This window comes from Mastigoproctus giganteus, chromosome 9 (genome assembly GCF_048544385.1).
Source record: "Mastigoproctus giganteus isolate SK-2022 chromosome 9, ASM4854438v1, whole genome shotgun sequence".
Taxonomy (NCBI): domain Eukaryota; kingdom Metazoa; phylum Arthropoda; class Arachnida; order Uropygi; family Thelyphonidae; genus Mastigoproctus; species Mastigoproctus giganteus.
In genome coordinates, this window is record NC_143583.1 from 222,441,451 (window position 1) to 222,463,501 (window position 22,051).

General features: G+C 37.0%; 1 protein-coding gene across 1 annotated transcript in view; it reads left to right on the forward strand.

Moving 5' to 3' along the window:
* LOC150081130 (focal adhesion kinase 1-like) overlaps positions 1–22,051 on the forward strand; it is a 1,307,299-nt gene that overhangs the window by 1,214,354 nt on the left and 70,894 nt on the right. Inside the window, exon 28 of the mRNA XM_090380936.1 lies at positions 11,752–11,832. Within this exon, the coding sequence (XP_090237062.1) occupies positions 11,752–11,832 (81 nt within the window). The remainder of the gene's footprint in view (positions 1–11,751; positions 11,833–22,051) is intronic.

Here is a 22,051-nt window from a genome sequence, read left to right on the forward strand (position 1 = left end):
ACATGGGAAATATCGCCTTTTTCACTATAGGTAATGGTGTCAGGCAGGGCTATATTTTGTCACCTCACCTTTTTAATCTTTATTCCAAAGATATCATACATGAAGCTTTGGAAGATTTAGAGACTGGCATCAAAATTGGAGGACTGAAAATAAACAATCTTCATTATGCAAATGATACTGTGCTAATTTGCAATTCTAAGGATCATCTTAAAGAAACTCTGAGGAGAGTATGTAAAGCAAGTAAGAAAAAAGGATTGTTTCTGAATGTGTGTAAAACTAAAATTATGGTGGTAATCTCGGTTCCAGTAAGGTTAATGGGCAAGATGTCGAAGAAGGTGATGAAATTGATTACTTCAGGTCAAGAATAAATAAAAATAGTGACTGCTTAAACGATGTAAAGAGACGACAGACAATTGCTAAAATTGGTAACTGATCTGACAAAATTATGGAGAGGTAAAGATCTGCCCCTAAAGACGAAACTGAGAATCATAGATTTGTTAATTTTTCTAGTTGCCACTTATGGATGTGAAGGGTGGAATCTAAAAAGAGGCGAGAGGAAGAAAATTGGGGCATTTGAAATGTAGTATTACAGGAGAATACTGCATATTTCTTTCTTTCTTGAATCAAAGAACAAGTAAGTGGGTATTGAATAAAATTGGCAGGCCTAAAATTCTTCTTCATAGCATCAACAAAATAAAACTCAAGTTTTTTGGTCATATAGTAAGAAGGGAAAATTTTTTGTTGAAGAATATAATGGAAGGAAAAATCAAGGGGAAGAGGTGTAGAGGAAGACGTGCAACTAGTTGGAAGGATGGGATCAGTAAATTTTTTGTAATTTTATAATTTTGAAATTTTTGTAATTGCACACTTTTGTAATTTTTCTTATGCATAGGATAAAAAAATTGAATAAATAATTCTATTTACATGTTCATCGAACATTTATTTTTTTCTTCAGTCAATTTCAGCAAGAATAGTTGTGAGTGCTGCATAAGCCTTTAGGGAAATTCTGACTTAAGTAAAATTCGATTTATGCAGAGTTCCATGGAATGCAACCCTTACGTAAGTCAGGGAGCACCTGTATATATATATATATATAATATGTATATTAAGGAGCCTCAAATTTAAATATGGCTGAGGGCCTCTTTCATCCTTAATCCGTCTCTGGACCCCAGTCTTCCATCTTCTCTGTGATCCTCCATTTCACAGCATAAAACTTTTCAAGCCAAAAAAGTTTTAGCATTTTTCCTATATAGATACAGAAAAGTTTATGAAAAATGGGGTGAAATGGAGTTGTTAAATCTGTATAGGATTTTACTTGAAATATTTGTTATGGATATAACGTGATTAAGTATCACTTAATGAAGAACCATTTGCCATCACATTAACAATTCTGTAACTATATCTTACACCTAATCATACACATGCTTTTTCTGACTTGATTAACTTATTTATCAGTTCCCTTTGCCTTTCTGTGGTCTTCTTAATAGGCATCATCCATTAAGGAGCTCATTACAACTATGTGATATATTCATTTAAATGAAGCCAGCCAACAGAATGGCTCATTGAGGAGCAGGATTAATTTACTCTGACTCTTAAATACTACCATACTTCAAGCTCAGCACTTGATGTGTCAGTGTCTGTTGACCAAAATTATGCCCAATAATACAGGGATAAGCTCTGCACTTGATTTATCAGTCTGCTCTCCAAATTTATGCCCTCATAGACAAGACAGTTCTGGATGATCCCCTGAATGATGAGCATTATCTGGTGATCTGTGAAATAATGACTGATACACCTCCACAGATTTAAAAAAGAATTACATGGAAATGGTTGCTAACTCAAATCAGTACTCAGAAATATCCAATTCTTGCTGAAAATACATTGAGTCTTCCAAGAGAATCTGCAGTGACTTATGTCACATACCAAATAATGAATGCAGCTGAAATTGCTCTACTGATATCATCTTCTAGAATGTGTAACACCCCACCATATTTTAGCTATCCTAAAGTATGGTAGAGTACAAACTGCATTATTGCTAAACCAATGTTAAATAGAAAAGAAATAAGCTTAAAATTTATTCCATAAGTATCCTACCATAAACAGTATAATACTGTACATTACAAGAAAACAAAAACTCACTATGTAAGGAGGCAAAACAAAAAAGAAACATGAATCTATTTTGCATCAGTGAATACTAGAACAACAAATGTTACACTGATTTGGAAAAAAATCAGACAGATCGGTGGAAAACTCCAGTGCCTCAGCAAAACCTTTCAAGCTCTATCGGCAACATGACTGAACTGTGCAATATCCTCACACACACACAAAAAAAAAAAAAAAAAAAAAAAATGCCTGATGAAATTTGCTATGTAATGATTGAGCATCTTTTGAAAGACTCTCTTCAAATTCTACTACAACTGTATAACTGAATATACCTGAAAGCTAATCATCCTAATGGCTGTAAACTTTCTGCCATTTTTTGTTTCCAAAACCAGAATCACTTGGGTCCTCTTGTTATAGATCTGTTGCACTTACTAGCTGCTTGGGTAAGATAATGGAAAATAATTATTAATACCAAATTGACTTGGTTAATATCTTCAGACAGTTTGGTTTAAAGAAAGTAAATATCCTAAGGGCAATATATGTTATATCACTAGAGCCATTCATTATTACACACTTCTTCTTCATCCATATTGAGCTCTAATTAGATCTGTGGCACTCCTGTCTGTGCTTCAGTTAGGCTGACTATTCTCAGATGGCCTGATCTAATACCATTATAATAGGATAATGATTTCATTAGTAACACAGTTGGCTTATAAAAGTATTTGTTTTTGCAGAGAGAAAACAACAGTCATCTCAAAGTCAGTCATTAGATCTTCTCTTTCATGGAGTTAGTGCAGAGTAGCAGTAACATTAGTAAAGGCATATGATGCAAGAAAGCATGCTTATACAGCATCAACCAAAAAAAACCTTCATATTTCACCCATCCATTCATTCCAAAAGTTTGTCTAGTTCTTCCTTTAATTTATTTAAGCTATCAATTTCCACAACAACAGGTTGAAGGTTGTTCCAGCAATTAACCACCTGCTGGCATATTTCCACACATCTATTCTGCAACTGTCTTTCCTCGATTTGAATTTATGCCCTCTCAGGTTTGTAATCTTAACAAGAGAAAGAATCCCATCAGCATTGCACTTGCTCAACCCATTTAAGACCTTATACATCTCAGTCAGATCTTCTCGCAGGTGCCTAATCTCCAGATCTGCAATTTGCAGAACTTAAGCCTTTCTTGCGAAGTGAAGTGAGTCTTTGAACCACCTGTTGTTTTTCTCCCAACTTGAGCCATGCAGTTGGCAAGCTGTATTATGGCTAGTTATAATGGTGGCAAAACTGTGATGGTGTGGAATTAAATCCTTTCTTAATGCACATCAGTTAACTGCTATTTATGGTAGAGATCAACCATAGATTTAACGACACATACATTTTTCCATTTGTTTGAACTGCTGTTTACATTTTAACTACTACATTTTAGTCATTTTGTTTTTTATGTTATTATGTTTACAGTTGTAAAGAAGTTCAGTTGTTAGTACTTATTGTTTACTGAAATGTGCTTCTTCGAAATACCCATACTGAGTATTTTCTATCTCTTTGCTGTCAGCTCTTCTGAAGTAATGTTAAACTGGTCACCAGCTCACATAAGCACTCTAATGATCTCTGTTCAATGTTTATGACCAGTTACAAAGCTCTAATTTGCAAGAATGAATTCAAGCTATGTTATGACGTTTACTGAATAAGAAATGGCACTAAAAGGAAGAAATTATTGGTCATAATACAGGTAAAGCTATAAAACATAGGTAAAACATGAAAGTATATCAGACAGAACTGTCTTGTACTTTTATGTTTTTGTGCTGTGCAGGATTTAAACTGCATAGATAATGTAATGGTTTTAATTCATACAAAACAAACTTGCCTTTGCAACAAGTTGATATTACTCTACTTTCAAGCAGATGGCTTGCAAAAAAGGTTAATTGGCCATTTGTTTAAGAAATGAGACACTACTATAACAGCATGTTTCATGACCAACTGGACCCTCATCAAAGTGGTGGCTTATACTGAAAACACTCAGCTATATTACAATGCCTGCAGATTGTATAACTTTTTTTAAAACTAAAGGGTATTTTTGCACAATTTTATACGTGTAGGTATAAAATGACCCAGGTAGATGAATTGACATCATTTTAATTATATCTCATATTGTGAATACCTTATCAACAAGTTGACGTGGTATTGCACTATTTTGAATAAGTAATGCTTCACCAGTGAAGAAGACTGTTGTTACTTATTCTCGGTGAAAAACACCACCACCACCCAGACAGCACCGTTTCATGGTTTTTTGGCCTCTCTTCTTGAAATGATGCCAATTCATCTACCTGGGCAGATGATCATTTTATACCTACACATTTAAAAATGATGCAAATTGCACTTACCCATATGGCATTAAACTCCTTTACAGACTAGACAAAAATATCCTTTAGTCGAATTCAGTGCACCATCAGGCATCTCTCATATTGTGGAGTTATACTTCATAACTGAATTGTCAGTATTGCAACACCATGGTACCTGCCTGTCCACCGAAGAGAGGCCAAAAAGCTTTGAAATGGTGCCGCCTGGGTGGTGGTATCCACTGAGAATAAGTAACAATAGTCCTCAATTGGTGAACCGTTACTTATTTGAGGTAGTGCAAAACCATGGCAACTTGTGAAAGTATTAACAATATGAGATATAATTAAAATGATGCTAATTCATCTACCTGGGTAGATGATCATTTTATACCATGGCTTTTTGGCCTCTCTGTAAGATAACAAAAATGATGCAAATTGCACTAACCCATGTGTCAGTAAACTCCTTTATAGTTTAGGCAAAAGTATCCTTTAGTCTAAATCAGTGCACATCTTCAAGCATCTGTCATATTGTGAAGTTATACTTCATAACTGGGTTGTCATTATTGCAACACCAAGGTTGCAATAATGACAAGGCCAAAGAGCCTTGTCATTATTGCAAGAAAGAAAGAAAGGCCAAAAAGCCTTGAAATGGTCTCCAGGGGAAGCCTGATGCCGCCCGGAGTTTCCAAGAATAGGTAACAACAGTCTTTCCTACTGGGAAAGCGTTGCCTATTCCAGGAGTTTATGAATGGTGTGAGTTGAATGAGTTACTGTCCCTTTTATTCTTCTACACCATTTATTTTCTTCTTCTGCTCCTACTATTAATTTTCTAAGTCTAATAGGGACAAGTGGAAAATAGAGCTGTTATCCCGCACAAAAAAGCCTTGAAACAGCACCACTTGGGTGGTGGTATCCCCCAAGAATAAGTAACAATGGTCTTCTCCTTTGATGAAGCATTTCTTATTCAACTTGGTTAAAGCATTTCTTAAGGCAACTTGGTTAAACTTTAACCCCAGGGGCTCACATCTGGTGAGAAATGGCTTGGCACCCCCAGAGTCCTGAGCTGGATATCATCATTCTTCCTTTTCTTGATGATTCCCTTCTACTTCTCTCTCTCTCAGGGTAATTCAGAATTTTTTTTTTTTTTTTTGCCTGGTGCAGCATAAGCCTCAGGCTTCCTTGCACCATATGGCTAATAATAATAATAATAATAATAATAACAGTGGTCGCAGTCATAGACAAAAGTGATTCTCACAGTATTTCTATTAGAATGAGCCTGGAAAGCAAGGCAATGGAGATTTCCAGGACTTCTGGGAATCATAGTGGACCAAATAAATATATGGGCTGTGTTAGGGTAACTAAGAGTAGAAACAGGTGCATGTATACTTGCATGTACACCAATGTTAGGAGTATAGTTAATAAATTTGATGAGCTTGAAGTGCTGGTCAAGACATCAAAGGCAGATATATTGTTGGGATATCAGAGATGTGGTGTCGCTCAGACATAATCAGTACAGAATTGGAATTTGAAGAGTACAATGTGTACAGAAAGGATAGACAGGAAGGGAAGAGCAGTTATGCTGTTAGTTAAGAAACACATAAAATCTAAGGTAGTGCATCCAGTTGATGTTGGTGGACAATTCAATGTTGAGTCTGTTTGGTGTTACATAAGCACTGGGAAAGGAAAAATGAGAGTAGATGTGTGTTATATATAGGCCTAATGAATCTGATTAGTATAATGAGCAATTGTGCAGAGAAATGGAGTGGGCCAGTAAATCAAAATGTCTTATAATGGGAGATTTTAACTTTCCAGATATTGATTGGAACTTGTGGATTGGTGACTGGCACACTAGCAAGACTTTTGTGGATTTATTGTATGACTGTTTTCTACAGCAACATGTTTGAGTGACAAACAGAGGGAGTAATACTCTTGATCTGATTATCAGCAGTGATTATTGATGCATTACGAATTTGCAGATAAAGGAACCACTGAGTGACAGTGATCATGATGTACTAATGTGGGAATTACTTAAGGATGTAACTACCATCAAGGCTAAAGGGAAGGGCTTTTGCTTTTATAAAGGTGACTGCAGCAGTCTCAGATAGTTTTTAAATTCTGTACAGTGGGATCAACTGATGATATTACCAACGTTGAATGGGAAGCCTTCAGGGACTTAAATTTGGAGACTACTAGGCTTTTCATTCCAACTATGAAATACTGTTCAAAGTTTAGGCTTAAAATCGATGTCAGATAAATTAATGAGGCTCGTGGCAGAGAAGAAAAATGTATGGGATGCATATAAAGTATCAGGTGACACAAAAGCCTATGGCAGATATAAACTAGTCTGTAACAAAGATGCAAATTAGGTTAGGCAGGCGAACGCAGATTACGAGAAATCCTTGGCAAAGGGTGCAGTGAAAAACAGTAAAGAGTTCTTTACTTATGTAAACTCTAGAAGGAAAGGGATGAATCAGATTGGACCACTTAACATAGATGGGTTGGCTGTTTACGATCATGCTCAGGTAGCTGATAAGCTGAATGAGTAATTTGCATCTACATTCGCACATGAGGAGTTATTCAATTGAGGGGAGTGGCAGAAGTTTATCAAACTCTGGGAGTTTATCAGGGAGCTAAGTGATTTTGTAATAACTGAGAGCAAAATGAAGGAGAAATTGTTGAAATTAAACATAAAAAAACACCTGGCTTGGACGGGATCTATCCAGTTATATTAAAGGAGGCAGCAAAGGAAGTAAGCAAACCCTTAGCCATAATTATGAGAGCTTCCTTGGACTCAGGGGAGGTCCCCATAGAAGTGTGCAAATTGTATCACCAATTCACAAAGGGGGGTTAAAAGTTGACACAAGTAATTATAGACCTGTTAGTTTAACTTGTTTTCCGAGGAAAATAATGGAATCACTAGTTGAAGAAGCATTGCAGGATCATCTAGATAGATAAGACTTCAGTAATAGTTAAGACACAGTATGCGTTTGTTAAAAAGAGAGGTGGTCTTGTCTGACCAATTTGATTGGATACTATGATGTGGTCACAAAGGAACTGAATGCCAAAAATAATTTTGATATCATATATTTGGATTTCAGGAAATCTTTTGATACTGTTGCACGTGGAAGACTGCTGTACAAATTGGAGAGATATGGCATTAAGGGTAAGTTGCTACAATAGATAAAGGGATGGCTGAGTGGGAGATGACAGAGAGTGGTAATCAATGGACAAATTTTATTAGTGGAGTTCCCCAGGGTTCAGAGTTGTGCTCATTTTTGTTTTGTATATTGATGATGGTGTATCAAGTTTAACGTCCAAGTTTGCAGATGATACAAAGGTTGGTGGGGTTGTTAACGACAGTAAAGACAGTATACTACTCCAAATGGATCTAGATAAGTTGGGCAAATAGGCTGAAAAGTGGCAACTGAAGTTTAACATTGACAAATGCAAAGTATTGCATATGGGTAGAAATAACCCAAGAGAAATGTACCAACTGTGTGGTACTACACTCAGGGAAGTGGAAAGTGAAAAAGACCTGGGGGTAATTGTGCAGTCAAATATGAAGTTTGCTGAGCAGTGCAGAGGGGTTGCCAGGGCAGGTTATGGAGTCTTGTCAATGATATATAGGAATTTTGCTAGCAAGGACAGGGAGGTCTTTGCTAACAAAATTCCCGTTATACAAGGCATTCCCAGTGAACTGGTACACCTACAATGAAAGCAACGCGGAGATGGGGGGAACCCCTGGTGCCGTTAGACAACAATACACTTTACACTTTACACACTATACAAGGCATTGGTCAGGCTGCACCTAGAGTACTACTTTGTATAGGTCTGGAGGCCTCATTTTAGGAAAGATGTAGAGTTGCTAGAACAAGTACAAAGAAGGGCAACAAGATTGGTGAGGGGAACAAAGGGTGCTCTTACCAAGAAAGGCTTAAGTTCTGCAAATTGCAGTGCCTGGAATGTAGGAACCTGCGAGGTAATCTGATTGAGGTGTATAAGGCCTTTAATGGATTGAGCAGGCTCAATGCTAATGGGATTCTTCCTCTTGCTCAAATTAAGAACTTGAGAGGGCACAGATTCAAATTGAGGAAAGACAATTGTAGAATGATATGTGAAAATTTGCCTTTAGCCTTTAGGTGGAACAGACTTTCATATTTTGTTGTGAAAGTTGATAGCCTAAATAAATTTAAGGCTGGACAGGCATTTGGAATGAATGGAGGAGTGAAATTGGAGGGGGTTTTTTTGGCTGATGCTGCATAAGCTTGCTTTCTTGCATCGTATGCTTCTACTAATGCTAATCAAGGCCATATGTTTGAAATTAGTGCACACCAGGGAAGTTTTCTCTGTTGCACCCAAAGGCAAGTTTGTTATGTTGTGTGATTATATGTGTAATGCGCACTGTTGTAAGTCTATGCAGTTTAGATCCTGCTGACTGCAAAAACAAATGAAAGGCTAAAGAGAGAAATGTCACTTTTTTTTTTTTTTTACATAGCTTCTTAAAGACAAATGCAATTGATATGAGTGCCAGATTCCTTTCTTAATGTTTCTAGATTGTCAAGTGCTAGATTTTACAGAGCTTATTGAAATATCTGGTACTTTACAATTTATTGAACTTTATTTTAAAAACTAAGGAAAAAAACCAGTTCTGCAGTCTACTTCAAGCATTCTCTTTCCCCCACCCCACCTCAAATTTCATATAATCTTTTCCACAGTCTTCTCTAGATTTTATTTCTTAATTCCACTTTATAGTTAACTTATTATAATATTCTGGATGTTTTTTGCATACTTCTTCCTTCCTATTTGGAAAGCACAAGGGCCACTAGGTGGTCTTTGTGCTTTCCAAATATAAATTTAAATCTTCTGATGAAGATTCCTTGTGGACAATTTCTTTAAAATAATCTCTGTAATTTCGTAAAGAATTTAATTTCAGGTAATTTATCTTAGCTTCATCATGCAATCTCTGTTGTAACCTTACAATTGCTAATTTCATTTGTTTCATGTTTTAACTTTTGCTACAGGCCTGATGATAGGGTTCAATTGAGCCTGAAACCATCATCAAAGTATTAAGTGTAAATTGATGTGATTCACTTCAATAAACATTTAAACCTGTATCACATGCGTAATAAAAATGTAATTAAAAGTGTTTTTAATTTCCTCTAAATTATAGTTAATGGATAACCATATATTATCTCCCCTTTCACCCAAAAACAAGTGATATGTATGACACATATCTAAAGCCTATGCATGTCATGTCAATGTACTGAAACTTATGCTCTTACTTGTCTATAATTGCTATATAACATGTATAATATTTCCTAATATTTCATAAAGTTTTATTTTTGCATTTAATTAAAAATATGAGCAAGTATTGCTTTTCAAATTGCATTTGGTTTATTGGTATTAAGGAAATGAATGGCCTTACTTATATGTAGTTCGAAAACAGTCATACTTCTAGTGTGAAAAGGGACAGACAGTTTGCATCTGAAGTGGAAGATGGAACCAAAATAAAAACATGAGTGAGGGACTGGTCAATTAAATTTACAATACAGTGATGAATTTCCCCCACAATTAAAAGTGGGGGAAAAGTCATATACCCTTGTCAGAGTTAATTAATCTTAATCAAACCAGACAAGTTGATAATTCTAAGTATTCATCACTTGTGCAGAAAGTCTTTGTGTATTCCTCTCTTCTGGCTTCAAAAAAGTAATTTTATTGTTTTTTTTTTTTAATGTAATGCCAATGTTTAAAAATCTGAACAAACTCTTCTGTCCAACATACCTTATTTCCATATACTGAGGTCATTACCCCATGAGGTCATGTTGAAAAATTCATAAGACTGTGAGGTCTGTTTGTGGAACAGTGCAGTCCGTATTAACAGAATAATGTTGGTAGCTGATCAGAAACAAATGAGAATGAATTTTCAGTGACATCAAAATTAATTAGCATCCTGACTCTTTTTGTCCACAGTTCATTACTGTAGACTCACTTCAATATTGAGATAAAAAAAAAGCCATCAGGATGGTTGACACATTGTACTCCTCCTCCAAAGAAGATTTGTGTTCAGAAAAATACTGATAAAATGATGGCCTCTTCAATTTAGGATGCTGAGAGAATTGTACTGATTGTCCATTTGGAACTTGGACAACATCAAGCAGCAAAATTGCATGCACCACTCCAACATGGAAGCTTACAAATCTCATGTTGTAATGGCTGCCATTCCTGAAGCCGGATTTGAAATCACTGACTCATTCTGTTCATCAGAACTGGCACAGAGTAACTTATTTATTTCCTCAATTAAAAAAATCACTTGTGTGCACAAAAATTTAGAGGTAACAGTGATGTAAATGAATGGATTTGGAGCCCTGGGATTTTTTTTTTTTTTTTTTTTTTTAAGAGAATGTGAACGTTCAGTAAATTCACTAACATTTCATTTCAGTGAATGAAAAACCTGCCACAATGCCCTCGTTATTTATTTATTATTATTTTTTTTTTTCTAAAAATAAAGAGTGGGCAGGGAATAAATCAAATACCAGATCAAGCTCTCTAATACAACTTTATATACCGGAGTGATATATCTTTCTTCGGATACCAAATTCTGTGAAGATGATTGATGTATGTGGTTTTTCACACATCACGCATTCAAGAAAGGAAGCCATTGTTTCCTTTGTGCAACATCAGAAAACAGAAAATATAATACCTACTACAGCAGATATAAAAATTTTGTATACCATTGTAAACTTCCATGTTGATAGATGTTCATAAAATTTGATATAATAAAAGTTCTGGATTTATTTTGTCTGTTCTTATTTTAACTGAAATTTAGGGTCATATTTGCCTCTTTTTACAACTTATGTAAATTTTGCCACTTCATCACTGTAGGGTTAAACAACAATAAATGGTTTAATTAAATAATGAAAAAACTTCTGCATGCAACTCATGAGTAACACCACCTTCTGAGAACAAAGTTCACATTATGCTACCATTGTTAAATCTGAATAATTTGTTGTTAGAGTTGCAATAGAGGTTTATTTGTATATCTGTTATTTTCATGTTATAATAAAGATCAAATTAATAAGAAAAAAGAAATCAGTATTGTATTTAGATATACTGGCATGGAAGCTCTTACTACCTCTAAATTTCATCTTATGTTACCATATGCTAAATATTTAATCTATTGGAAATACAGTTTGTTATCTCTGCTTATGATTTTTGATGTTTCCTGTTTTCTTTCTGTTAATTTTTTTCCGGGACATATTTTTATATATATATATATTTTTTTTTTTTTATTTTTTTTTTTTTCTTGTAGCATGTTGGTGTTGTTTTAAGAACATTGCTCAGTACTGTTGATGAAATGGCACCACAGTTACCCATTTGGTCACATAAAGAAGTGAGTACAAATAATAACTAATTTCAGAGTTATCAGTAAGTTATTTTAATCAATCTTTGTCCAGTCCTTCCTTCTCCCAGTGATTATTTTGATCCTTGATTTGGTCTTAAATAAGCTTCTATGCACAGTCTGTATATAATGTGAAAAAATGTCTTATCAGGCTAGCAAAACCATAAACAAATTTCTTGTCCTAAAAAAAAAAAAAAAAAAAAAAGAATAAACCATATCGTGGATTATTGTTTTTTTTTTATGCAAGGAAGTCTGAGGCTTTTGCTGCACCAGGCAAAAAAAAAAAAAATAATAATTCTGAGTTACCCTGAGAGAGAGAGGGAGAGAGATAAGGGAATCACCAAGAAAGAGAAGAATGATGATATCCAGCTCAGGACCCTGGATGTGCCAAGCACATACTCACCAGATGTGAGCCCCTGGAGCTTATAAAAGTGTTTCAGAAAATCTTAGTAATAAGATTTTTCTTTTCTCGCATTAAATGTGAGAAATGTGGCGGGTCATAGAGTCTTGTCAATGATATATATAGGAATTTTGCTAGCAGGGACAGGGAGGTGATTATCCCATTATACAAGGCAATGGTCATGCCACACCCAGAGTACTCTGTACAAGTCTGGAGGCCTCATTTTAGGAAGGATGTCGAGTTGCTAGAACGAGTACAAAGAAGGGCAACAAGATTGGTGAGGGGGAACAAAGGGGTGCTCTTACCAAGAAAGGCTTAAGTTCTGCAAATTCCAGTGCCTGTAGAGTGAGGTGCGAGGTGATCTGATTGAGGTGTATAAGGCCTTGAATGGGTTGAGCAAGCTGAATGCTGATGGGATTCTTCCTCTTGCTCAGACTAAGAACCTGAGGGAGCACAGTCTCAAATTAAGGAAAGATAGTTGTAGAATAGATGTGTGGAAATTTGCCTTAAGCCAGCAAGTAGTTGATTGGTGGAACAGGCTTACATCTTTTGTTGTGGAAGCTAATAGGCGAAATAAATATAAGGCTGAGCTGGATAGGCATTTGGAACAAATGAAGGGGTAAAATGGGAGTTGTTTTTTTTTTTTTTTTTTTTTTTGACTAATGCTGCATAAGCTTGCTTTCTTGCATATATCTATGCTAATGCTAAATGAGATCCTGTTCAAATCCTTTTGCTTAGTGATATGAACACAACAAAATCTTATAAATCTGACAACATTTGGACTAAGCCTTTTTTTTTTTTTTTTTTATGTAAACCCCGAGCACGAGAGGTATTAGAACCTATAGTACTTAGTACCGTGCTTTGGTTGGAGGTTGAGGAAACGAAAGAAGATATTTGTTGACATTGGACTTGAACTTCTGTAGACTGTAATTTTCAGGAAATAAGTATGAAGGAAGGTTGTTCCAGAAAATGGCAGTTGAATGAATAAATGAGGAAGATGAAAAGTTGGTTCTGTGAGTTTGAAGTTGGACAGTAAATGCATGTTGGCTGGTGGCAGCACGTGTTCGAACTGTTTTGAAAGAGAGAGAGCGGGAATTATAGAAGCCAATTCAGAAGAACAGTGCCCATGGAAGTATCTGTAGAAGAGGCATGCAGCAGAAACAGTACGTCTATGAGACAGTGAGTGGAGAGACTCTGTTAGAGATGAATCATTAATTAACCTAACTGCTCTCTTCTGAATGGAATCAAGAAGCCTGAGAGAGATTTTGGGGACATCACCTCAGATGTGGGAACAATATTCCAAGGCAGGGCAGATTTGCGATTTATACAGAGTGAGTAGCTGTTTTGAAGAAAAGTAACGCCGAGAGCGAAAGAGAAAACCAAGTTTTTTAGATGCAGAGGAAGGAATATTTGTAATGTGCTTGTGCCATGAGAGATTAGAAGTCACGGTAATCTCCAAAAGAGATATATCATTTTGCCTAGAAATCAGAGTGTCATTAAGATAAGCATAGGAGCAGAAGTATCCTTTGTGTGAGATATAAGACAATACTGAATAAATGAATAAATGAGGAAGATGAAAAGTTGGTTCTGTGAGTTTGAAGTTGGACAGTAAATGGATGTTGGCTGGATGTAAATGGATTATTAAGGAATTGGTAGCTGATTTTCGAGAAGTTGAAGCGGATTGAGCAGGACAAGGTTTCTCAAAATGGAAAGTGGAATGCAATGTGCTATCATCTGCAAAACTATGGATAGGATTTCCAGTCAGTGGAAGAAGGTCATTAATATTCAAGAGGAAAAGAGTGCGGGAAAGAACTGAATCTCGGGGGACACTGGCATTAGTGGAGAAGTTAGAAGATAAAGAACCATCTACCATCACCCTCAGTGAGTGATCAGAGAGAAAACTGGATAACCAATTACTAAAAACAGTTGGCAAACCATAAGATGGAAGCTTGTTTAGAAGACCTTTATACCAAACACGATCGATGGGATGTCAAGAGCAACTACTTGTGTTTCACCGAACCTTTCCATTGTATTAGTCCATATATGGGTAACATAAGCCAGAATATCACCAGTGGATCGACACTGACGGAATCCATACTGGCGATCGTTGATCAGATGGAAGGATTCTAGGTAGTTTAAGAGTTGGTGGTTAATTGATTACTCCATTACTTTAGAAAGAGTAGAAGTAATTGCAATGTGACGCTAATTGGATGGGAGGGATTTGTCACTCTTTTTAAGAACTGGCTGGATATGAGCAAATTTCCAAGCAGAAGGAAAAATACCTTTGGAATAAGAAAGTGAAAAGGCGGCAAAGGATAAGAGTAAGTTCAGGAGCACAAGTTTTGAGAACAAGTGGAGAAATACCATCGGGACCTGGAGCTTTCTTAGCATCAAGATTCGTCAAAATCCTTCTAACGTCCTTTTGACGGAAGACCACAGGAGGCATTGAATGGAGTGTGTTGGGAATGGTGGGAGGTGTTTTACCAAGATCATTAATACATGAGTTGGAAGAAAAATGGGATGCTAGCAGGTCAGCTTTATCCTTGGCTGAAGTGACAACAGAACCATCTGGTTTGGACAGAGGTGGGAGCAGAGATGGGCAAAAGTTGCGGCCAATAGCTTTGGCAAGAGACCAGAATGCTTGGCTACCATTAGGGCAAGAAGCAAGTTTTCTACTCTTATCCTGTTCAAACTCTAGTTTGGACTGATTAATAACTGCTTTACAATTGTTGCGTGCTTTGTTGTAGGCAGAAAATGAAACTGGAGAATTAGAAACAAGCCAATTACGATATGCAACATTCTTCTCTTGAATGGCTTTAGCACATTTATTGGAAAACCAAGGTTTAGATAAAAGACAAGATTTTAAAGTGGAGTGTGGGATAAAGGATTCCATTCCTGCAAGAATAATTTCACTGACACGATCTGAGCAAACGGTGACATCAGAGGTTTTGTAACAGTAACCATGCTGCTGTGGCCAAATTAGTCAGTTTTGAGAGGTTTGTGGTGCTCATTGGTAGAATAGCGATTATCATCAACTTATAATGAAGTTATGAGTAAAAAAAATGCCCAAGTTTGAAATCCATCATTGACAAGGAATTTTTATGGGTTTTTTTTTTGTAAAGTAATCAAGTTAGTCTCAAGCAACGGTCACATGGTTTTTACCTCCCAGAAACTCTGGTTTTTCATTCAGTAAACCCACTGAAGAACACATGCACAAGTCGGACTTAGCATTAGCATTAGTAGAGGCATTTGATGCAAGAAAGCAAGCTTATGCAGCATCAGCCAAAAAAAAAAAACCCACTTCCACTTCACCCCTCTGTTCGTTCAAAATACCTGTCCAGCTGAGCCTTAAACTTATTTAGGCTATCAACCTCCACCACAAGGGATGGAAGTCTGTTCCACCAACCAACCACCTGCTGGCTAAAGGCAAATTTCCGCACGTCTGTCCTACATCTGTCTTTCCTCAATTTGAATTTATGCCCTCTCAGGTGATTTTTCTGAGCTAGAGGAAGAATCCCATCAGCATTGAGCATGCTTAAACCATTCAAGGCTTTATACACCTCTATCAGATCACCTCGCTGGTGCCTAGTCTCCAGACACTGTAATTTGCAAAACTTAAGCCTTTCTTCGTAAGAGCACCCCTTTGTTCCATTCACTAATCTTGTTGCCCTTCTCTGTACTCGTTCCAGCAGCTCTACATCCTTCTTGAAATGAGGCCTCCAGACCTGTATACAGTACTCTAGGTGTGGCCTGACCATTGCCTTATAAAATGGAATAATCACCTCCTTATCCCTGCTGGAAATATTCGTGTATATCATTGACAATACTCCATGAGCTACTCTTGCAGCCCGTCTGCACTGCTCAGAGAACTTCATATCTGCCTGCACAACCACCCCCAAGTCCCTTTCTTTCTCTAGTACCACAGAGTTGATACGTTGCTCTGGGGTTGCTGTTTCCCATGTGTAGTACTTTACATTTGTCAATGTTAAACTTCATTTGCCACCTCTCAGCCCATATGCTCAACCTTTCCAGATCCTGTTGCAGCAGTATAGTGTCAGTAGTGTCCTTGACAACCCTGCCAACCTTTCTATCGTCTGCAAACTTGGACATTAAGCTTGATATACCATCATCAATATCATTTATAAATACAGAAAACAATAATGGACCCAACACTGAGCCCTGAGGAATGCCACTAATAACATTAGTCCATGATGAGCAGTGTCCATTGATTACCACTCTCTGTCTTCTCCCCCTCAAACACCCCTTTATCCATAGCAACAATTTGCCTCCAATGTCACACTGCTCCAATTTGTGTAGCAGTCTTCCATGTGCAACAGTATCAGAAGCCTTTCTAAGATCCAAGTATATAATATCAAAGTTATTCCCTGCATCCAGTTCTTTTGTGACTGCATCATAGTATCCAATCAAGTTGGTCAGGCAAGACTTCCCCTTAACAAAACCATGCTGTGTCTGAGCTATAACTGAAGTCTTGTCTAAATGATCCTGCAGTGCTTCTTTAACCAGTGCCTCCATTAATTTTCCTGGAACAGAAGTTAAGCTCACAGGTCTATAATTACTTGTGTCAGCCTTTGATCCTCCTTTGTGAATTGGGGTCACATTTGCACATTTCCAGTCTATGGGTACCTCCCCTGAGTCCAAGGAAGCTCTCATAATTATGGCTAAGGGTTTGCTTACTTCCTTTGCTGCCTCCTTTAATATAACTGGATAGATTCCATCCACCCCGGGTGCCTTTCTTGTGTTTATCTTCAACAGTTTCTTCTCCACTTTACTCCCAGTTATTTCAAGATTCTGTAGCTTACTGCTAGAGTTGAATACACCTCTGGCATTCCCCTTGCTGAATAACTCCTCATGTGTGAATGTCGATGCAAAATATTCATTTAGTTTGTTAGCTACCTGAGCAGGATCATCAACAGTTGACCCATCAATATCAAGTGGACCAATCTGATTCATCCCCTTCCTTCTAGAGTTTACATAAGTAAAGAACTCTTTGCTGTTTTTCTTTGCATCCCTTGCCAAGGATTTCTCGTAATCTGCCTTCGCCTGCCTAACCTCCTTTGTAACTTGGTTGCATATCAACTTGTATCTATCATAGGCTTCTGTGTCATGTGTTAATTTGTAAGTATCCCATGCATTTTTCTTCTCTGCCATATGCCTCATTAGTTCATCTGACATCCATTTTGGCCTAAACCTTGAACAATATTTCTTAGTTGGTATGTAAAGCCTAGTAGCTTCCAAGATAAGTTCTTTGAATGCTTCCCATTTTGAATTTGCTGTTGGTAACATCATCAGTTGGTCCCACTGTATAGAATTTAAATACTGTCTCAGTCCATCGTAGTCGCCTTTACGGAAGCAATAACCCTTCCCTTTACCCCTAATGGTAGTTACCTCTTTGAGTAAATCCCGCTTCAGCACACTGTGATCACTGCCACTTAGTGGTTCATTTATCTGCAGATTCTTAATGCATGAAGAATCACTGCTGATAATCAAATCAAGAGTATTACTCCCTCTAGTTGCCTCCTGAACATGCTGATGTAGAAAACAATCATCCAATAAATCCACAAAAGCCCTGCTAGTGCGTGAGTAACCAGCCCCCAAATTCCAGTCAATATCTGGGAAATTAAAATCTCCCATTATAAGACTCTCTGATTTACTGGCCCACTCTATTTCCCTGTACAGTTCCTTATTATACTCATCAGAGTCATTAGGCCTATAGCACACTCCTACTCTCAATTTTGATCTCCCAATGCTTATGTCACACCAAACTGACTCAACACTGCGCTGTCCAGCGATGTCGACTGGCTTCACTTCTTTGGTTTTTATGTGTTTCTTAACTAATAGCATAACCCCTCCCCCCTTCCTATCCTGTCTATCCTTTCTGTAGACGTTGTACTCCCCAATTTGCAGTTCTGCATCCCTTATATCTGTGTGACACCACGTCTCTGATATCCCAACAATATCTGCCTTTGATGTTTTGAGCAATACCTCAAATTCGTCAAATTTATTTACTAAACTCCTAGCATTGGTGTACACACAAGTATACCTGCACCTGTTTCTATTCTTAGCTACCCTAACACAACCCATGTGTTTACTTGTACCGCAATGACTCCCAGCAGTCTCTGAAATACCATGCATCTTGTTTTTCAGGCTTGTGCTCATTCTAATAGAAGCAGTGCAAGAATCTCTTTCACCTCTGCCAGTGGCTACTATCAATCTATTGGTCTTTGTCTCCCCCCCAAGCTAGCAGTTTTCCGACCCACCTAACACTGCCTCGATAGCATCAGCAAATATTCTTGCACCCTTTCTATTTAAGTGTATCCCATCCCTGTAGAAGCAATCTCTCCTGTTAACAAGTACAGTCCAGGTTGAAAAAAATTCTACCCCTTGAGCCTTGCACAATCTTTCCAGGGCCGAATTGATCGACAAGGCTCTCATCATATACTCCCTCCTATCGTGTCTGGGCAGAATTGCAGACACTTTCAAATTCAACCCTAATTCTCGGCTTTTGTTCAGCAGTGACCTGTACTTGTTAAGTAATTCTGCCGGTCTCCTACTCTTAATATTATTAGTGCCAATGTGTACAACTATATCACCTTTTGTGCCCTTAAAAGATGATATTTGCTCTACAACGTCATCAACCTTTGCCCCTGGCAGACATACCCTGGTCCTGTTCCACCTATCTTTTTTACAAAGCATGTTCCCCGTTTCCCTGACAATAGAGTCACCAACAACTACTAGTTCCTTCGGGACCAGCGCATTCTGCCTTGGGGGTTGCCTCTGTGTCACGCGATGCCCAAGTGCAAGCTCTGGCATTGATGTGGGCAGCTGAGAGCTTGATGGGCCCCTCAATTTAGTTTCTTCGAGGGCATCCACCCTGTCCTTCAAGCTCTCTTATAGGCCCACAAGAACGCCGAGTTGTTGCCTGATATCGATACACTCCTTGCATCGTGCACACACAAAGACATCCCCCATGGCAGTATTATGTCCCGTACCCGATTGCTCTGCAAACATCAAGCAAACAGTGCATTTTATAAGGCTGTGAATCAGAGGACAACTGCCCCCCTCAGTTCTGCTCTGAGCCACAGCACTTCCATTAGCTTGAGCCTTTTGCTTCGCTGCTCTGGTCTGAGTCATGATTCTATTAATTTATTAATTAATTATAATTAATTATGTTATGTTATTATGTTAAATATAATTGATTATATTAGATATGTAATCTAAGTCGTTATATGTATTTATTTAAACGTACAATTTAACTGCTAACGAAGTTCAACTTCGTTAATCAGAAAACACCAAATTAATCAGAAAATCACAAAATAATGTTATACTACTAAATTTAAATCAAAAGTTTTAGAAAAACAATAATTTCAAATCAATAAATAAGAAAAATCCACTTAGCGGCTTTGAACACGACCGTCTCTAGTAGCCTCGTCACCTGGGGCCTTGCTGTCATGGACTTAATATACTGATGCCTCACAGCTTAGTTGCTCTGGCACTTACCTAGCACACACACCTAACCTAGCTAGGTTCTATAGCTTTTTTTTTTTGTTCGTGTTGTTTATTTGGTTTTGTTTTACCTAGAAGCCCATGTTTTTGTTTCACCAAACTTACAAACCAGCTAAAGAATATATACAGCAGACTCTCATTATAACGTGCTTCGCTTTATGCTGATTCGCTATAATGCTGTTCTTATATTATAACCTGTATCTGACTGTAATGCTGTCACAAATCACCATAACGCTCTTTTACAGATTGCATTTTTGGCATATTTAATGAAATTAGTTCATTTGATGGAGTCGATAGCTTGAAAATGAATAGCAAAGCAGCATTAAAACGTTTCCCAAGCTCAATGAAATTTTCTCACATGCTAATTTAATTGCAGTACAGTGACTTGCTACATAGTTCCGAGATCAACATTTAAAAAAATTATCAGGTATATTGCTTGTAATATTTGCGTTATGTGCATTTATCCGAAGTCTATTCATCACTCAGTACAGTATTAGACATCATGCGTAACGGACAGTTTACTTGAACATTTATCATAATTAATGCAGCCAGTGCAGTTACATTTTCAAAGAGTTAATAATGGTGGATACGAATGAAAAAGCAACGTTTGGACGCAGTACGAAGACTATAAATGTAAAAAAAAGACTGAATTTGAAAATTAAATTAGATGTTTTGAAGCACATCGATTCCGGTCAACAACAAGTGGATGTCTGCCATAATAAAGCCTGGCAAGTTTAACTGTAAGACCAATTATAAAAAAATAAAGAATTAATTTTAACAGCAGTAAAGACAGCTGTTCCACTGGAAGCAACTAGGGCTAGGCAGGCTATTAGGATTGAAATGGAGAGACTTTAACTAATTTTATTGGAGATAATATCCAATACAAAATTCAGTTATGTTAAATATTATAAAAAAAAAAGAGAGAGAGAGATTAGCCTGTGTGATGATCTGAAGAAAACTCGCCTAAAAAAATTAATGTTGAACCATTTAAAACTAGTCAGGGCTGGTTGAATAGATTTAAAATCCAGGAGAAGCCACAAGTGCAGATCAAGGAACCAAAACTTTCAAAAAAGAACTTGTTAAAATTATTGAAGAGGGTTATTATGTTATAACTGAACAAGATGAAACAGGACTTTTTTTGGAAACGAATGCCTAAAAGAAGCTTCAGATTGAAAGAAAAAAAAAACCACCAGGTTTCAAAGCGACGAAGGATCGGTCGACTTTATTTTTAGGTGGTAATGCTGCAGAGGAGTTAAAATTAAAACCCCTTTTAGTTTACCAGGAAGATGGCCAAAGTACAAGCCAAAATCGACACATTTTTCATGATTAAATTCATAAATTAAATTAAATTCATGATTTTAATTAGAATTTTAAGTTTAATTTTGATACGTAAGTAGTTACCACATAATTATATAAGTATGTAATGCAGAATATTTTATATGTACAAATATTTGAATATTAAATATTTTGACTGACATTTGTGCATCTTTTCACTACTGTTTGTTATTAATTAGAAATATCCTATTGCACCAACCGCAACTCACAAATACATATGTTACCTTATGGGAATGCAACACTTGCTTAGTGCGGATTCACTTAGCGCTCTGTTTTTCTGGAACGAATTATCATCATTAAGCGAGGTGTCACCTGTACAGTGTACAGTTGACCCTTGAACAACACGGGTTTGAACTGCATGGGTCCACTTATATGCTGATTTTTTTCAATTAATATATTGGAAAATTTTTTGAAGATTTGTGACAATTTGAAAAACTCGCAGACGAACTGCATAGCCTGTATATACAAAGATATATTCTTTGTATATAATAGCTTAATTTTTGATGTATGCATAAACTCGAGAGAAGAAAAAAGCAAAAAGTATAAAAAATCGTATTAAGTAAATAGGGTGAGTCGAATTAACAACCTAATAATTGTATCCCGCTTTAAAAACCGGGTAGCCTACGGTTAGTCTATTATAAAAAGTTAAAATTTATCAAAACTTACATACACAAACACTTACAGACCGTACATGGCACCATTCACATTCGAGAGAAATGTAAAAAAAAGTAAAGATGCAGTATTAAATCATAACTGCATAAAATTAACTGTAGTACATACTGTAATGTCTGCGTGGGTAGCACAGTGGTATCGTCACCATCCTCCCCACACTGAGTGGGGAAAGGCCCGGATTCGAATCCCGTCAATGATGCGAAGAACTTTAGTGGGCTTTTTCACTCCATGGCTGAGTTAGTCGGTCTCAGGTGTAGATAGCAAGATTTTCCCCCCAGA